General features: G+C 46.4%; 1 protein-coding gene across 8 annotated transcripts in view; it reads right to left on the minus strand.

Moving 5' to 3' along the window:
- GAS7 (growth arrest specific 7) overlaps window positions 1–14787 on the minus strand; it is a 212118-nt gene that overhangs the window by 71312 nt on the left and 126019 nt on the right. For all 8 annotated transcript variants that reach the window (XM_061391065.1, XM_061391066.1, XM_061391071.1 and 5 more), the window contains exon 2: window positions 11022–11142. In XM_061391065.1, the coding sequence (XP_061247049.1) occupies window positions 11022–11142 (121 nt within the window). The remainder of the gene's footprint in view (window positions 1–11021; window positions 11143–14787) is intronic.

The raw sequence follows: 14787 nt of genomic DNA on the forward strand, positions 1-14787 counted from the left end.
AACCTTTCAAGAGTATCGATGGCTATCTGTGTCCAGACTGCCCTTCCCTGTGTACCCCAACTTCCTGCTGCAGCCACATGAGCCCACCTTACCCCCCAACACACACATGGGCCTTACGGAAGACCCCGAAGGCAGTGATTCCTGCACTAACATGTCAGATGCGCACAAAAGCTCCAGGTATAAGACAGAGTGTGGGATGAGTCTGACAGATCCTTGTGGAAGTGGGCCAGTCTTTTCTCTCCAGATTCTTTAATCTCTTGCCTGGTCCTCTTTCATAATCTCTGATTTCCAACTGTATTTATAGCTTCCTGACTTTATGTCTAATACCAGTTCTCCCCTGCAATACTCATTGTAAATCCACAAGGCTACGTCCAAACGTAGGTCAAAGCTCAAGCCCACACAAGCACTGGACACATAAGATGCTTGAAGGAAGCAGACTCTCGAGTCTAAGAAAAATCAGGAGTGATGGCGACCTGCTCAGATCCATCCAGTTGTGTTCAGGCAGGAAGGTGGGTTGAAAATCCTCACGCTTTTTCAAAAGGAGACAAGTATCTGGGTGCTTATGAAAAACCTCCCAATGTTCAATGTTGGCAGTTCATTCAACATCTTTAAGGGTGGTGCATACAGAATGAAATGCTTCTGTGGACAGCTTCTGGCCTCAAGACAACCCACTGTGAGACACTGAGTCTACCTGAATCTCTGCAGAACAGCTCACTGGGATGGAGGTGAGGTTCTGACCTTGTCTTGCCGCCCGTCACCACACTCAGAGGCACTACAACACCACTGCCCTAGAAATGGAGTCATCATAGAGCTGCACTTCCTTGAAGGCAAGGATGGTGTTCATTCTGGCTAGATGTCAGAGTGCTACACAGAATGGGAAAATGAAAAATAGAAGCCCCAAATTCTTTGACTTAGTTGCAGCTAGAAACAAAGTTGAAACTAGAGCCCATGGGTCTTGTTGTTTTTTAATGACAAAAACACCAAGATTCAAAAAAAATTCTTTCTGAGCTATTGACTCAAAAGCTTTGAAATTATAAGACCTGCCACTACATCCTGTTCTGAGGATAAGTGTAAAAGCTAGAAATAGCCTCAAGTGCGCTACCCTGACGACACATAAGGATATAGACACTAGCCAGTGAAGGGCCCTTCCTGGTAGTTTTATACTCATTTGGTTCCCTGTCACTGTAAAACTGAGTTGTCTTCAAGTAGCTTTTCCATGACATTATACTTTAATTACAATAGTTTATACTCATATAATCTTCCACCTTGGGATTACAACACATGTTTACTTGTTTGAACAAAGCCATATTTTCTCAATGAATTTCCGAAAGAGAAAATTGGATTTAAACTGACTCAGCAGGACTTCCCTGGTGGCCCAGAGGATAATAATTCGCCTGCCAATGCAGGGGACATAGGTTTGATCTCATGATCTCACATGCCATGGAGTGGCTAGGCCCATGTGCCCCAACTACTGAGTCCACAGACTGCAACTGCAGAAGCCCTTGGGCCTAGAACTCTGTGCTCCAACCCAAGAGAAACAATGAGAATGAGAAGCCCACGTGTGCAACTAAAGGGTCAGCCCCCTCCTCGTTGCAAGAGAGAAAAGCTCGCATGGCAACGAAGACCCAGCACAGCCAAATAAAAAAATAAATAAATAATTTATTTAAAAAAACACAAGTACATAAATAAATACATTGACTCCCCAGGTTTAGAATATCTGATCCACTGGCCATGCTGTCCTCAATCTAGTTGTCATCTTACAAGTCAAAAAGAGGAGGTGACTACAAGAAAACACTTAAAAATATAATAAGCAGAAATTTTCACTCTTTCCAAATAATAGATTCCAAGCCAGTAGGTTTAGCAGTAGGTCCGGTGTGTTGATGTTTCTAGACAAATTCCCTCTGTGATTCTGTGTCCGCCAAAGTCTGGGAATCAGGCAGAGGGAATGTTCAACTGGGGCATCTAAGGACTTGTTTTGGAAGGACACCAGGAAAGTTACCAACTGGTCCCCTCCACAATACACCTGTTTTTATCGTGATACAGCTCATAGACCATGAAACTCTCTCTCTAAAAGCATCCCTCACAGGGGCTTTTAGTGTATTCACAGAGATGTTCAACCACCATGACTATCTAATTTTAGAACATTTTCATCACCTCAAAAGGACACCCATGAGAAATCACCTCTCCCCCCCTAGACCCTAGAAGCCACACATCTATTTCCTGGGTCTACGGATTTGCCTGTTCTAAGCATTTCATATAAATGGAATCATATGAGACACGGCTTTTCATGTGTGGTTTCTTTCACCTAGCATGATACTTTCAAGGCTTCCCATGCATAAGGCATACACCCACTGGTACTGCATCCCTTTTTACAGCTGAAGGACTTACCAGTGCAAGGATAAGACCAGATTTTTTTTATTTTGGATATTATTTGGGTTGTTTCTGGCCATTATGAAAATGCTGCTATGAACATTCATGTATAAGTTTTTGTGTGGACATGTTTTCAGCTCTCTTGGATAGGTATCTAGGTGTGGAATTGCTGGGTCATGTGCCACGCATTCTTTTTTATTTCCTACCTGAACCATTTGCTACTAATTTGTGGTTCCACCTAACAGCCAATAAGTCAACATCTTCAAAGTAACATTTTGTCTTCCTGTCTCCTTTGTCTTTTGATTTTTATGGGACTTCAACTTACTGGCAGTGTGAACGACTGTCTAACCCACTTGGCATTTGCCAAAATTCTAAGAGATTACTGGTATGAAAAACTGCTGAGAAATAAGATGTGTTGTATAATAAAGTGTTACAGTAACATTACAAATTAAAATGAATTCTTGGAAAGGAAAAAATACAACCCCCACAGAAATAGATTAATAGTAAGATTTACAGTCTTGATCAACAGCCTTTACCAAACCAGTCAATCCTAAAGGAAATCAAGTCTGAATAGTCACTGGAAGGACTGATGCTGAAGCTTCAATACTTTGGCCACCTGATGTGAAGAGCTGACTTATCCGAAAAGACCCCGACACTGGGAAAGACTGAAGGCAGGAGAAGAGGGAAGCAGAGAATGAAATGGTTAGATAGCATCACCAACTCAATGGACATGAACTTGAGCAAACTCCAGGCCACAGCGGAGGACAGGGAAGCCAGCCCATGGGGTCACAGAGTCAGACACGACTGAGCAACTGAAAAATAACAACAACCCTTCCATTAAGAGAGGGTCTGTTAAAGAAAAATTATACAGCCAAAATAAAAAACATGAAAACACACACACAACTAATTCAATCAACTGAATGTGCCAAATAAACGCATCTTTTTAATCTCACATTTGTTCAACACAGATGGATAGATGAAAACAGACTAATGTTTTCGGATGCAGAAGTTTCTTAGGGCAACTTTTATTAACTGAGAATTATCAGAGTTGCTCTCTCTGGGGAGTTAGAAAAGTACCCAATTATTTGTAACAAAGAAAAGCTCAGAGAATGCTTTTAAAAAGTGTTCTACTGGAAAACTGATCCGGAAACTCACATTAGCTCCTGGTGTAATAAAGTTAAGTGGGAATCTACTCATTTAAAGAAAAATTAAAACCAGAAATCAAGAAAAGTGCCGACTATTTGGCAAATGAATCCAAAAGCTCAAATCCTGGTTTAATCCTCCAAGCTGGGCTTGCAAACATAATAAAACGTTTATACATATGAATTCTTTGTCAAAAGAGCTTAAAAACAACTCCCAGCTCTCCTGGGTTTCAGCTGACACTCTCAAAAGACAGTGGCATTTCTCTTAAAAATAAAAGTTATTTCAGATTGTTTTTCTACTAATCCATGAACTCAGTTGTCCTTTTTGCAAATTAAGTCACCACTGCCCATGTTCATCCTCTTGGATATTGAGGCAAAAGGAAAAGACTACAAGACAGAAGATGTAGGCATAGGTTGGCCAGGTAACTGTGACCAAGTCCCTTTACCGCATGGGGGACCCGCCTCCTCATGTGTAAAATGAATGGGCTCTATTTGTTAGGCTGGGGAATCTCAAACGTTTTCTTTTAAAGGCCGGAGAGTAAATATTTTTGGTTTTGTGAGCTATATGGACTATACTCAACTCTGCCATCTTCAGGTAATAACAAACAGCCTTAGGCAATAAGACAATAAGAGAGCACAGCTGTGTTCCAGTAAAACTTTAACAAAAAAAGCTGCAAGTTGTACAAGCCCTGTGGATTGCCTGTACAAGCTGTACAAGGGCTATAGGTTGCCAACCACTGTGTCCAATGATTTGGAAGGATCCCCCTAGGATGACTGTGGAGTAAAAGTCATTGGTCACAGAAAGACTAAACAATCAAGTCATCCAGGTCTGACAGTACAGAGATGGGTAATGCTGCAGGAGCCTCCAGGTTTGGACTGACATGGAGCTCTTCCTCACATTTCCATTAACTGTCTCCTTTTACTGTGGTTAGACCTGACCATACGCCTTGGGCTTAGCAGAAGCACCACTCCATGGGAGTGGAATGAAGCTTTCTGAGAGGCTGCTGGGGACAGATGATACAACCCCAAAGTTGGGGGAAGAGGCGGAAATAGCTCTCCCAAGTGGAGAAGGATGGCCCACGGGGAACAGGAGCTAAGAAGAAGGTGCACAGATAAAACCCCTTGCTCTCCCGTGGACTACGCAAAGGCAGGGCTCCTCTCTGCAAACCTTGCAGAGATGTGAACATAGCTGCTGAGCGACCAGTTCACTGTCAGCTCAGGGTTAAGGCTAGCCAGCATCACACGGGGCATCTTCTTTTGCCTCTCTTCCCCTTCTCACCCATCCTCACCACTTTGGCCTTGAAAGTGAAAGGTGTTAGCTTAGCTGCTCAGTCGTGTCTGACTCTGTGTGATCCCATGGTCTGTCCATGGGGTTCTCTAGGCAAGAATTCTGGAGTGGGTAGCTATTCCCTTCTCCAGGGGACCTTCACAACCCAGGGATCGAACCCAGGTCTCCTGTATTGCACACAGATTCTTAACCGTCTGAGCTACGAGGGAAGCCAGCATCACAGGGCATCTTCTTTTGTCTCCCTTCCCCTTCTCACCCATCCTCACCTTTAGGCTTATACCTCCTAAATAAGGTGTTAATACTTAATCCTTGTCTCAGGCTCTGCTTTCTAGAGAAACAGGGCTAAGGTGCCTCCCAAAAGATCCTCGTTCTTTAGAAATGAAAGACAACAGAGCAGTGTAACTATCAGATTTAGAGTATACGGAAATAAGAAGTCAAATACTGACATACACTAAACAAAACTCATCTTGGCCTTCATTGTGTGCAGTGTGCTAAGTCACTTCAGTTGTGTCCAGCTCTTTGTGACCCCTTGGACCACAGCCCACCAGGTTTCTCTGTCCATGGGATTTTCCTGGTAAGGATGCTAGAGTGGGTTATCATGCCTTCCTCCAAGGGATCTTCCCGACTCAGGGATTGAACCTGCGTCTCCTGCACTGCAGTCAGATTCTTTACTGCTGAGCCACTGGGGAAGCCCTTGGCCTTCATTACTGGCTGGAAATACCCCTTCAAAATCCAAATGGTAAAATATATCCCACACAATATCTAAAAAGTCAGCATCTCTGCAAAAAGAAGACCTGAATACCTAGGACTGTAGCACTGTGAAGTGATTAAACATGCATATCTGGCCTTCCAATTATACACAGAACAAAACAATTTTGTGCTATATTTCTTGAAATGCAACTATCTGTTATACAAATAAGAGGTCTCCCTTCACACTCGTTTAGATTCTTGAACAGACTAGTTATTAACAAGTCAAAATCCAGAAATTAAACACAACCCTCATTTTTAGCAACTGAGTCAACTCTGGGTGGAATGGAGCACTTTCCAGAACAGCAGAGCATGAACAGCTTCCTGATACCAGAACCCCCAGGGTTCCTGGGCCTGAGCACAGGACCACCCAGCTTGACAAAATGCTTTTGGGAGCCATAAACTGTGAGAAGATGAGGGGAGATGGGGGCTTCCCTAAGTCTCATGCTCTGATGGTCTTGCTGAGTTTGGTGGTGTTTTAGTCACTAAGTTGTGTCCGACTCTTGCAACCCCATGGACTGTAGCCTGCCAGGCTCCTCTGTCCATGGACTTCCCAGGGAAGAACACTGAAATGGGCTGCCATGCCTTCCTCTAGGGGATCTTTCTAACCCAGGTGTCAACCTGGGTTTCCTGCATTGCAGGCAGATTCTTTACCAAATGAGCCACCAGGGAAACCCAAGTTTAAGCTGAGTTTGTTTATATGAAAACAAGAGCATTAACTTACCCATCAAAAGTTAGCCATCTGGCCCAACACCATTTATTAAATAGTTTGTGCTTTCTCTAGGGATTTAAAATATCCCTCCACCATGAATCTGATCTATATTTCAGTCTGTCTTGACAATCTTTTCTCCTTTGCCTTTCATGACATTGCCTTTTCAAGGATACCTCCCATCTCTAACAATTCTTTCCAAGCCCACTCTGTCCCTCCCTTAAGCATGGTTCTTCAGGGCTCTCTTCCTCCTGGAGGCTTGCCCTGGGAGGGAACTCCTGATTTCAGTTCTTTGCTGATTCTGGGCTTCACCCATGCTTGTGCAGGTTGGTTCCAGAAAAACAAGGTCAGGCCAAGGGGCAATTAGGGGTGAAATCCATCCTGCTCTCTGCCTGCCATGCTGTGAACCCACAAGACTCCCCAGAGTCGCATCTTTAGCCCAGATGACCTCTGAGTCATGACCCATCCATCCAACATGCGCTGGCCATCTCTCCCTGAATGTTCCCTGGGAACTGCATGCTCAACAGGGCTTCATCTTCTTTCTTCCAAGGCCATTCCTCCCTTGAATCCCCTGTTCTCACCACATGGCTCCAGCACATAAGGCAGAAAAGGAACCTGTGAGTTCTACCTTCCAGGACCTGCCATATCCCTCCTGACATATCCCACCTCCTCTTCTCCAGCCACAGCTGCTGCCGTGGAGCTGACCTCATTACTTCTCATCGAGTCTGCCAGGCCTCTGCTCGCCATCCTCTGACCCCTCACTCTGCAGCACAAGCAAGCCTTCCACAACATTCCGAGATGTCAAGCCAGCGCTCTGAATCCTTCCATCGCTTGCCATGCCCACAGGGCAAAGTCCCAACTCCTCCTCACCCAGAGGAGGTCTTTAGTGAATCAGACTCTCAAGTCCCTCTCTCTCTGCTCCAACTCATCAGCCTTCCCCCGGCTGACACCACAGCTAGGAACACCTAAGTCAAGTAGCGTTGTCCTTTCAAAGACTGGTCTGATGCCCAGATAAAGCTGGTGGCCCCCTTCAATGAGCCCCCAGATTTCCACGCTAACACCCGCAACATTATTGGTTTCCGGTTTCTCTGCCTTCATCAGACCTTCCATCTTTGAAGGCAAAGACGGCCTCTGCTCTGATTTTGCAACCCCATAGCCCAGCATAGCACAGCAGCCGGCCCTGGGACAATTCCCAGGCAGAAAAATCCTAAATGGATTTGAAAATAAGCAGATTAGCCAGAGCAAGGCAATACAAATGTAAATTGGGCTTTAAACTCCTTACATTTGTATGTGGTGTAAAAACAGGGACAGCATGTCTATTGCACCCCAGCACCCCCTGGGAAAGAAGTGATTAGGGATTACAGGGACTAGGAGAGCTTGGAGCAAATGAAGACAGACAGGAAGAAGAGGGAAATGGCTCGTGGTGGCTGAGCACAGGGGGTCTGCTTCCCTGGCAGTGGTGCCTGGCTCTGGCCTGAGTAACATGCCGGCAGAGATCCAAGAGTTGGGGCAGAAAGGTGGGTGCAGCCCGTTTGGTGGTGAGGAGACACAAATGCCTCCAGGAGTCAGGGGGTCAGATGAATGTAGGTGTGAGAAGACCGAGAGGCTGCTTTCAGTACCTTCCTGCAGAAAAGGGGGTCAGATTCAAAACTTTACCAAGCAGTCCAACAGCCAGACAAAACAGGACTGAGGTCCCAGAGAGAATTAGAAAGACATCTGGTCTTCCCAGTCCCTTAAAACTAAAGAGTACAACTTTTAACATGACCCTGAGGGTCTGCACGATCCCTCCAAACGTGGCTAATGTTGTCATCATGCTTCCCATCTCGGCTGAAGGGTACCTCCTCCTCCAGGAAGCTTCCCCTGACTTCCCAGGGTCTCTAAGGGACATGCTCTCAAAACACCATGGACTTCTCTCCTTCACAACCCTTCTCACAATTGTAATTAAATTTCGATTCATTTAAAATCTGCTTCTGGGAATTCCCTGGCAGTCCAGGGAACTCGGGGCTTTCACTGCCAGGGCCCAGGTTCAAGCCCCCAGTCAGGGAATTAAGATCCTGCAAGTTGCACAGCCAAAAAATAAAAATAAATTAAATAAAATCTGTTACTACTATAAGAAGATCAGCATTTTGAGAGTCAAGGCTGTTTTTTATTCTTATACCCCAGCATCCAACACTCTGCTTGGAACATATGTGAGGCCCAAAACATGCTTGTTGCGTGAACAATTCAATCAACCACACAAATGAAAATGAATTAAACAATGAATGAATAAAACTTGCATGTATACTGCAGGAGGTTTTTCAGCATCCCTGGCCTCTACTCACTGGATGCCAGGACATTCCCCAGTTGGAACAATCAAAATTCTTTCCAGACTTGCTCTCTGGGGAACAAAATTGTCCCTATTGAAAGCCCCTGTTTTCCTGAATTGTTGAGTAGATTAAATAAAATTACTTACGGCTAATTTAACACATTTTGACATGTAATAGGTACATAATAAATGTAATTATTGGATTACTGTGAGCATTTGGGAGAGAATGGGGAGGGGTGAGCAGGGCAGGTCCTACTGGGAATGACAGAGAGCCCAGAGAGGTGTCACCTGCCAGTTTGGCCTGTGGACCAATATATGTTATGTCATCATACAGCTTGGGAACTCCTTAGCCAAGATCAGTTTTTATATTTTTAAATGGTTGAAAAAAGGAGCCTATTTCATGACATGCAAGCTATTGAAAATTCACATTTCAGGGTCTAAGTAAAGTTTTATCAGAACACAGCTGCCCCTATGGGTTTACCATCATCTATGGCTGCTTTCTGGAGAAGGCAATGGCACTCCACTCCAATACTCTGCCTGGAAAATCCATGGATGGAGGAGCCTGGTAGGCTGCAGTCCGTGGGGTCGCTAAGAGTCGGACATGACTGAGCGACTTCACCTTCACTTTTCTCTTTCATGCATCGAAGAAGGAAATGGCAACCCACTCCAGTGTTCTTGCCTGGAGAATCCCAGGGACAGCGGAGCCTGGTGGGCTGCCATCTATGGGGTCGCACAGAGTCACACACGACTAAAGCGACTTAGCAGCAGCATGGCTGCTTTCACATGACAATGGTGGAGTCGAGTAGCTGTGACATTGACCCCATGGGCCTCAGAGCCTAAAATATCTACCACCTGGACTATCAGAGAAAAAGAGTTTGACCCCTGGTCTAGAATCTCTTGTGATCACTATCTTCCAGGACCCAGTGGCATGACATCTGGGCTTCAGAAAAAAGCTGTCTGCCCTGCCTGGTAAAATGCGACCTAACTATCCCCCTAATAAAGAGAGGGCTAGTTGAATGAAGGAGAGCATATATCAGCAGTGGACTGTTTGTTACACGGTTGTTTTTTAAAAATGAGTTGAGATTTTGAGAAAGCTACTTCTACCCCTCTGCTCCTTTGCAACAGGAGCTAATTCAGGACAAGGATGGAGCCAAATTCTTGATGATCTCAGGGTCATATGGCTCAATTTCTGTATTTTACAGATGGGGAACTGCACATAAACACACTCTCCTCCGAAACTTCAAAGTCTGATAATCTGATAACAGTACAAAGCGGCTCACATGTTTATTTTGAGGAAGACTCTTTCTGATTAGAATGGTCAGAAGGAGTTCCACTTCCTTTTTTCTAGAAACCCCGGTTAAGTCTTCAACTAGAACACCCCCTTGAGCGGAAGGCCGAGTTGCCAGGAGATGTAAACAAACCAACCACCCCAAGTGGCAGTTTTCAGCTGCTTTCTCTGTTGCTCCCTTGAAACAGCAGCTGGCTCTTCTCTCACCAGGTCCCGACTGCAGGTTCATTAACATAAACCATATCCATGGCCCCGTCAGGTGGGAGGAGGTGGCTGTAGTCAGGCAGGCACAGATGAGGGAAGTGAGGTGTCAACAGGTGCATTCAGGTAAGATTTCACATTCTGCCTTGGCACAGATTCCCACCAAATCTCATTTTCTGGGTTTCCATCCTCTCTGTTTTCTTATAGCAACTGCCCTGGGGTTAAGAGACAGAGCTGATGGCTGGCTTTGCTCTGTCTGGTCCAAGACGACAACCTACACATCACTCTGCCCACCTTGTTATATAGCTCCTACCGCTTCTCCTTCTATGACCCTTCTTGCAGGTCACTCTACGGCAATGAGCTGGGATCCTGGAGTCATTCTGAAGGCTCAGGATGCCCACAATTACTGGGACAAAGAGAAGTGATCTTGACTCAACTCGGAAATGCATGTGGACCTCTCTTACTGGTTAGAATAAACCCATAAGTAGCCCCAGCCTTTCCCAAAGAACATCCTAAGAAACACCAGCAAGTGAGATACTTCAGGGAAGAGAGCCATGCTGTGTTGAAATCACAGGAAAACCCCACTCTTGTAACCCGTTTGGGTATCAATCAGCACATTCCAAGCTCCCAGAAATCATGCAGTGGCTTAACCTGTTTGATTTGATTTAAACCAGCTGTGGACTACAGATCCTTACAAGATCCCAGCTTGGAAAATATGGTCCCAGACCATGAGGTTGGGTTCCACAAAGATGCCAGGTTACAAAGATGACCCCAACCTTGAAGGACGGGCTTCCCCACCCTGGTTCAACCTCCTGCCACCCAGGCCTGGGGGAAGGAAAGATATCCTGGCAGCCTCTGAGGGAGAGTTCGAAGGAAAGCTCTAAAGCCCAGGAGGTGGAGGAGAGAGGTGCCCCTCCAGACGGACAGGACCCCGGGGGCTGCTGTAAGATGCTGCCCGGAGCAGGACTCACCATTGGTGGCCGTGTTGACATAGTAGCGCCGGCCCTGAGGGGACAAGTAGCTTTGCCAGCCCGGTGGAAGGACAACAGTCTGGCTTTCCTCTCCCGGCGGAGGGGGGACCATTCCAGGCTTCTGTGGAGGAGGAAAGAGAAGGTCACACACGTGTGGCATTTTTGCAGCTGTCTCTCAACCGGGAAGTGAGAGGCAGATGAAGTCTCCCTAGAATGGCTCGACGCTGGTTGGGGTTGGGGGTGGTGTGGTGGCCTACAGGCCTCCCTGGGGGAGGTAACAGGCTACAGGTGTGATTATGGAGGTTGCCTGAGCAATGACGGGTGAAAAGCACTTAGATTTTCAGAACCACCACAGAAGGGACAGCTCCCCCCATAGGATGGGGGGTGGAGATGTGCTCAATGAACATGGCTGGGGTTTCTCTCCTGGGCCCCTAGGAAACCACTCACAGGGATGCTGCACCTGCCTGAGGGGGTGGGGGGTGGGGGGTCACTGGAATCTGAAACTCTCCGGGACCACCAAATAGTTGGTTTTTTTCTAGTCAAATGTCTAAATGGCAAAGAGAACTGGGAAGCTGAGGTGAAACTGGCTTCTTCCTTTCCACAGTATGCACTGATGTGTGGTTTAATTCTTTTAACTAAGCGTGACAGTACTTTTCTTTAAAAATAAATAAATAAGGTCAGAGAAAAAGTACACAACAGAAAAACAAGATAAAGACACAAAGGCTAAACAGAGGTGATTTGTAGTGGTAGGATTATGAGGAATTTTTTATTCTTTTCTTTTTGCTTATCTCTCGCATCTAAATTTTTGTTAATACACACACACAACAAAAAAGTTGTGACCTAAATAAAGAACATTGAAAAATAAGAAAAGAGGGCTCAAGTTAGCCTCTCAGACAATTGCTATTCCTTGTGAAGAAAGTAAGTTGACTAAAATCAGAATTCCAGCCACACGAGGAGAGGTGTGGTGAATTTCTCAGCAAAGCTGGATCCTGTTCAGAAATATTAAAACTCATCAGCTTTTAAGTGCCCTCAGAATCCTCCAGCCATACCAGAAGAGGCAGGTTCTGGTCACTGATGACCACTGTTTGGGAAAATAAGAGATTGAAATTGAGCAGTAGAGACACTCATTTCCCAGACTGCTCTCAGCTTCTCTGAAGCTGCAAAGTCTCATGCTTCTGCTTCCTGCGGTGCCCTGCACACCCTCAGCGGGATGGGATCAATTGTAGTTGCTCTTGGGACTTGGGGTAAACACAGCCTCCCTGTGTCCCTCCGTGGAGTGGTGGTGTATGTTTCATTACAAATGTTCACAGTTTAATTAAAAGCCTTCCCCTATGCCCTAATGGCTTCCGACTCCCACACCTGTTAACTCACAGCACCTCTGACTCTGTGCAGAAGACTGGCTTCTAGAAGAACTTCCCAGGGCTAGACAGCAGCCAGGAGGCCTCCTCCTCAGCAGAAAATGTCCACTGAGCCCAAGCACACAGCTTTGCATGTTTACCTGGGTGTCCAGACACTGCTTCAGCCCCTCCCAGATTGGAAAGTGGTAAAAACACATGCAAACCCTATGATGAGTATTGTGTTTTGTGTATAAAATATCCCTCCTGCAGGAGATGGGCATGTTGGCTGAGTGGAGGTGGGAGTAAAACAGAGGAGGGTCAGAGGGTTGGCTGAGGAGAGAAACGTTCTTTTGTGGGGGGGCCACACCACGCAGCATGCGGGATCTTAGTTCCCTGACCAGGGACTAAACCCACCCCCGCTGCATTGAAAGCACAGAGTCTTGAAAACCAGACCACAAGGGAAGTCCCAAGAGAGAAACCTTCTAGAACCAGGTTGCTTCTGCTTGACCCAAAGTAACTTATAGAATCCATGAAGAAAGGCCGGATTGAAGCTTGTCTAAATAACCTGGTAAAATAATGAGAGATTTTTAAGAGGTATCAGAAATGGATGTCATCAGAAATACATTGCAGAGGAGAGACAGACCCAGAAGCACAGTGAAAACCAGTCCTCTGGTCTCTGGCTCACCATCCTGACTCAGCCTCTTAGCAGCCATGTGACCTGGGGAAATGACTCAACCAGCTGTCTGTTGCCACATCTGTGAAAAGGAGGGTGGCGATATTAGCCCGGTTGTGGAAGACACCGTGGAAATTAATAACACACTAGCCACCAAGGACAGTACCTGTCACCTGCTGTGTTCAATAAATGGGGGTTCCCAGAGGAAAGGGGAGCCATTCAAGGCTGAGCAAGACCAAGCTTCACAGAGCCTCTGCCTCCTACGATGTGAAGTTCAGGGGCACGTACCTGGCCTCTGCCCCACCGTCACCGCAGATGGAATGTCACCATTCACAGTCACTTCCCTGAAGTTTTTATTTCTAGGACTGCTCAACTTAAAAGGCAAACACAGACCTGCAGGGGAGGCTGGCGGGTTAAGACACTGACTCTCACACTCTGGTGAGATGACCTCTCCTGCGCTGGGCTGGTGGGGTGAGTGAACTGGACCTTCGTGCCTCTGGGTCCCACCTGTGAAACAGCATCAGTGATGCCTGTCCTGTCTCCACAGCTGCGTGGTGCTGTTCTCTTTAGAAGGACTAGTGAACTCGCCTAACTCTGTAGGGTCAGAAGAAGCCCGAGTTTCCATCTGAAGACACTGATGACCAAGGAGGGGCCATGACCGCTCTGAGGTTGCCCCCATCCAGGAGATGCAGGGCCCTCTGGAAGGTACCTGGAGAGGTCTCCTGGATGCTGAGCCCAGAAGGTAGGGGTGCTGAAAGAGGGGACGGGGGCACCTGGGCCAACATGGCAAAGATGGTCTCCACCTCCCCTCTAACATGGCCACGGGGCCCCGCTCCGCACGCCATCTGGCTGTGTTCTGCTTCCACCTCCCACCCACAAGGCAGGCACAGTTCCCTTGTTGTCTCCCTTCTTCCAGAGAGAAGTCCCTCCTGTTAGCTGGTTTAAAGTAAGTCAGGAATCAAAGATGTGCGGACAACTGGGTATATCAAGAGAACTGAAAACAGCGCTCAAACACAGACTTGTATACACATTCACAGCAGCAGCATCTACAATCGACGACTGGTAGAAACAACCCAAGTATCTGTCAACTGATGAACAGACCAACAAATTCCCCTCTGTTCATGGGATTCTCCAGGCAAGAATATTGGAGTGGGTTGCCATTCCCTTCTCCAGGGGATCTTACTGACCCAGGGACTGAACCTGGGTCTCCTGCACCGCAGGCAGATTCTTTACCATCTGAGCCACCAGGGAAGCCCATGTGTATCCATAAAAAGGAAGATTTGGTCATCCAAAGGAATAAAGTATTGATATACATGACAACACAGACGAACCTTGAAATGATGCCATGTGAAATAAGCTAGCCACAAAAGGCCACATACTGTATGATCCTATTTAAATGAAACATCCAGAATAGAAAAATCCTTAGAGATAGAAAACAGATGACTGGTTGCCAGGGGGTTGCGGGGAGGGGAAAACAGGTACAGGGACTCCTTTTTGGGCATGATGAGAATGTTCTGGAATAGACAGTGGTGATGGTTGCACAAAACTGAGAATGTGTATGTGTCACTGATGATAACTTTTATGTTAGGTGTATTTTTTTCTTTTAATTGGAGTATACTTGCATTGCAGTGTTGTGTTAGTTTCTGCTGTACACCGAGGTGAATCAGCTGTATGTATACATACATCTCCTCCCTCTGGGCCATCCCAAGCCCACCCCTCTAGGTCATCACAGAGCACCCAGCTGAGCTCCCTGTGC

The sequence above is a fragment of the Bos javanicus genome, chromosome 19 (assembly GCF_032452875.1).
Source record: "Bos javanicus breed banteng chromosome 19, ARS-OSU_banteng_1.0, whole genome shotgun sequence".
NCBI classification, from domain to species: Eukaryota; Metazoa; Chordata; class Mammalia; order Artiodactyla; family Bovidae; genus Bos; species Bos javanicus.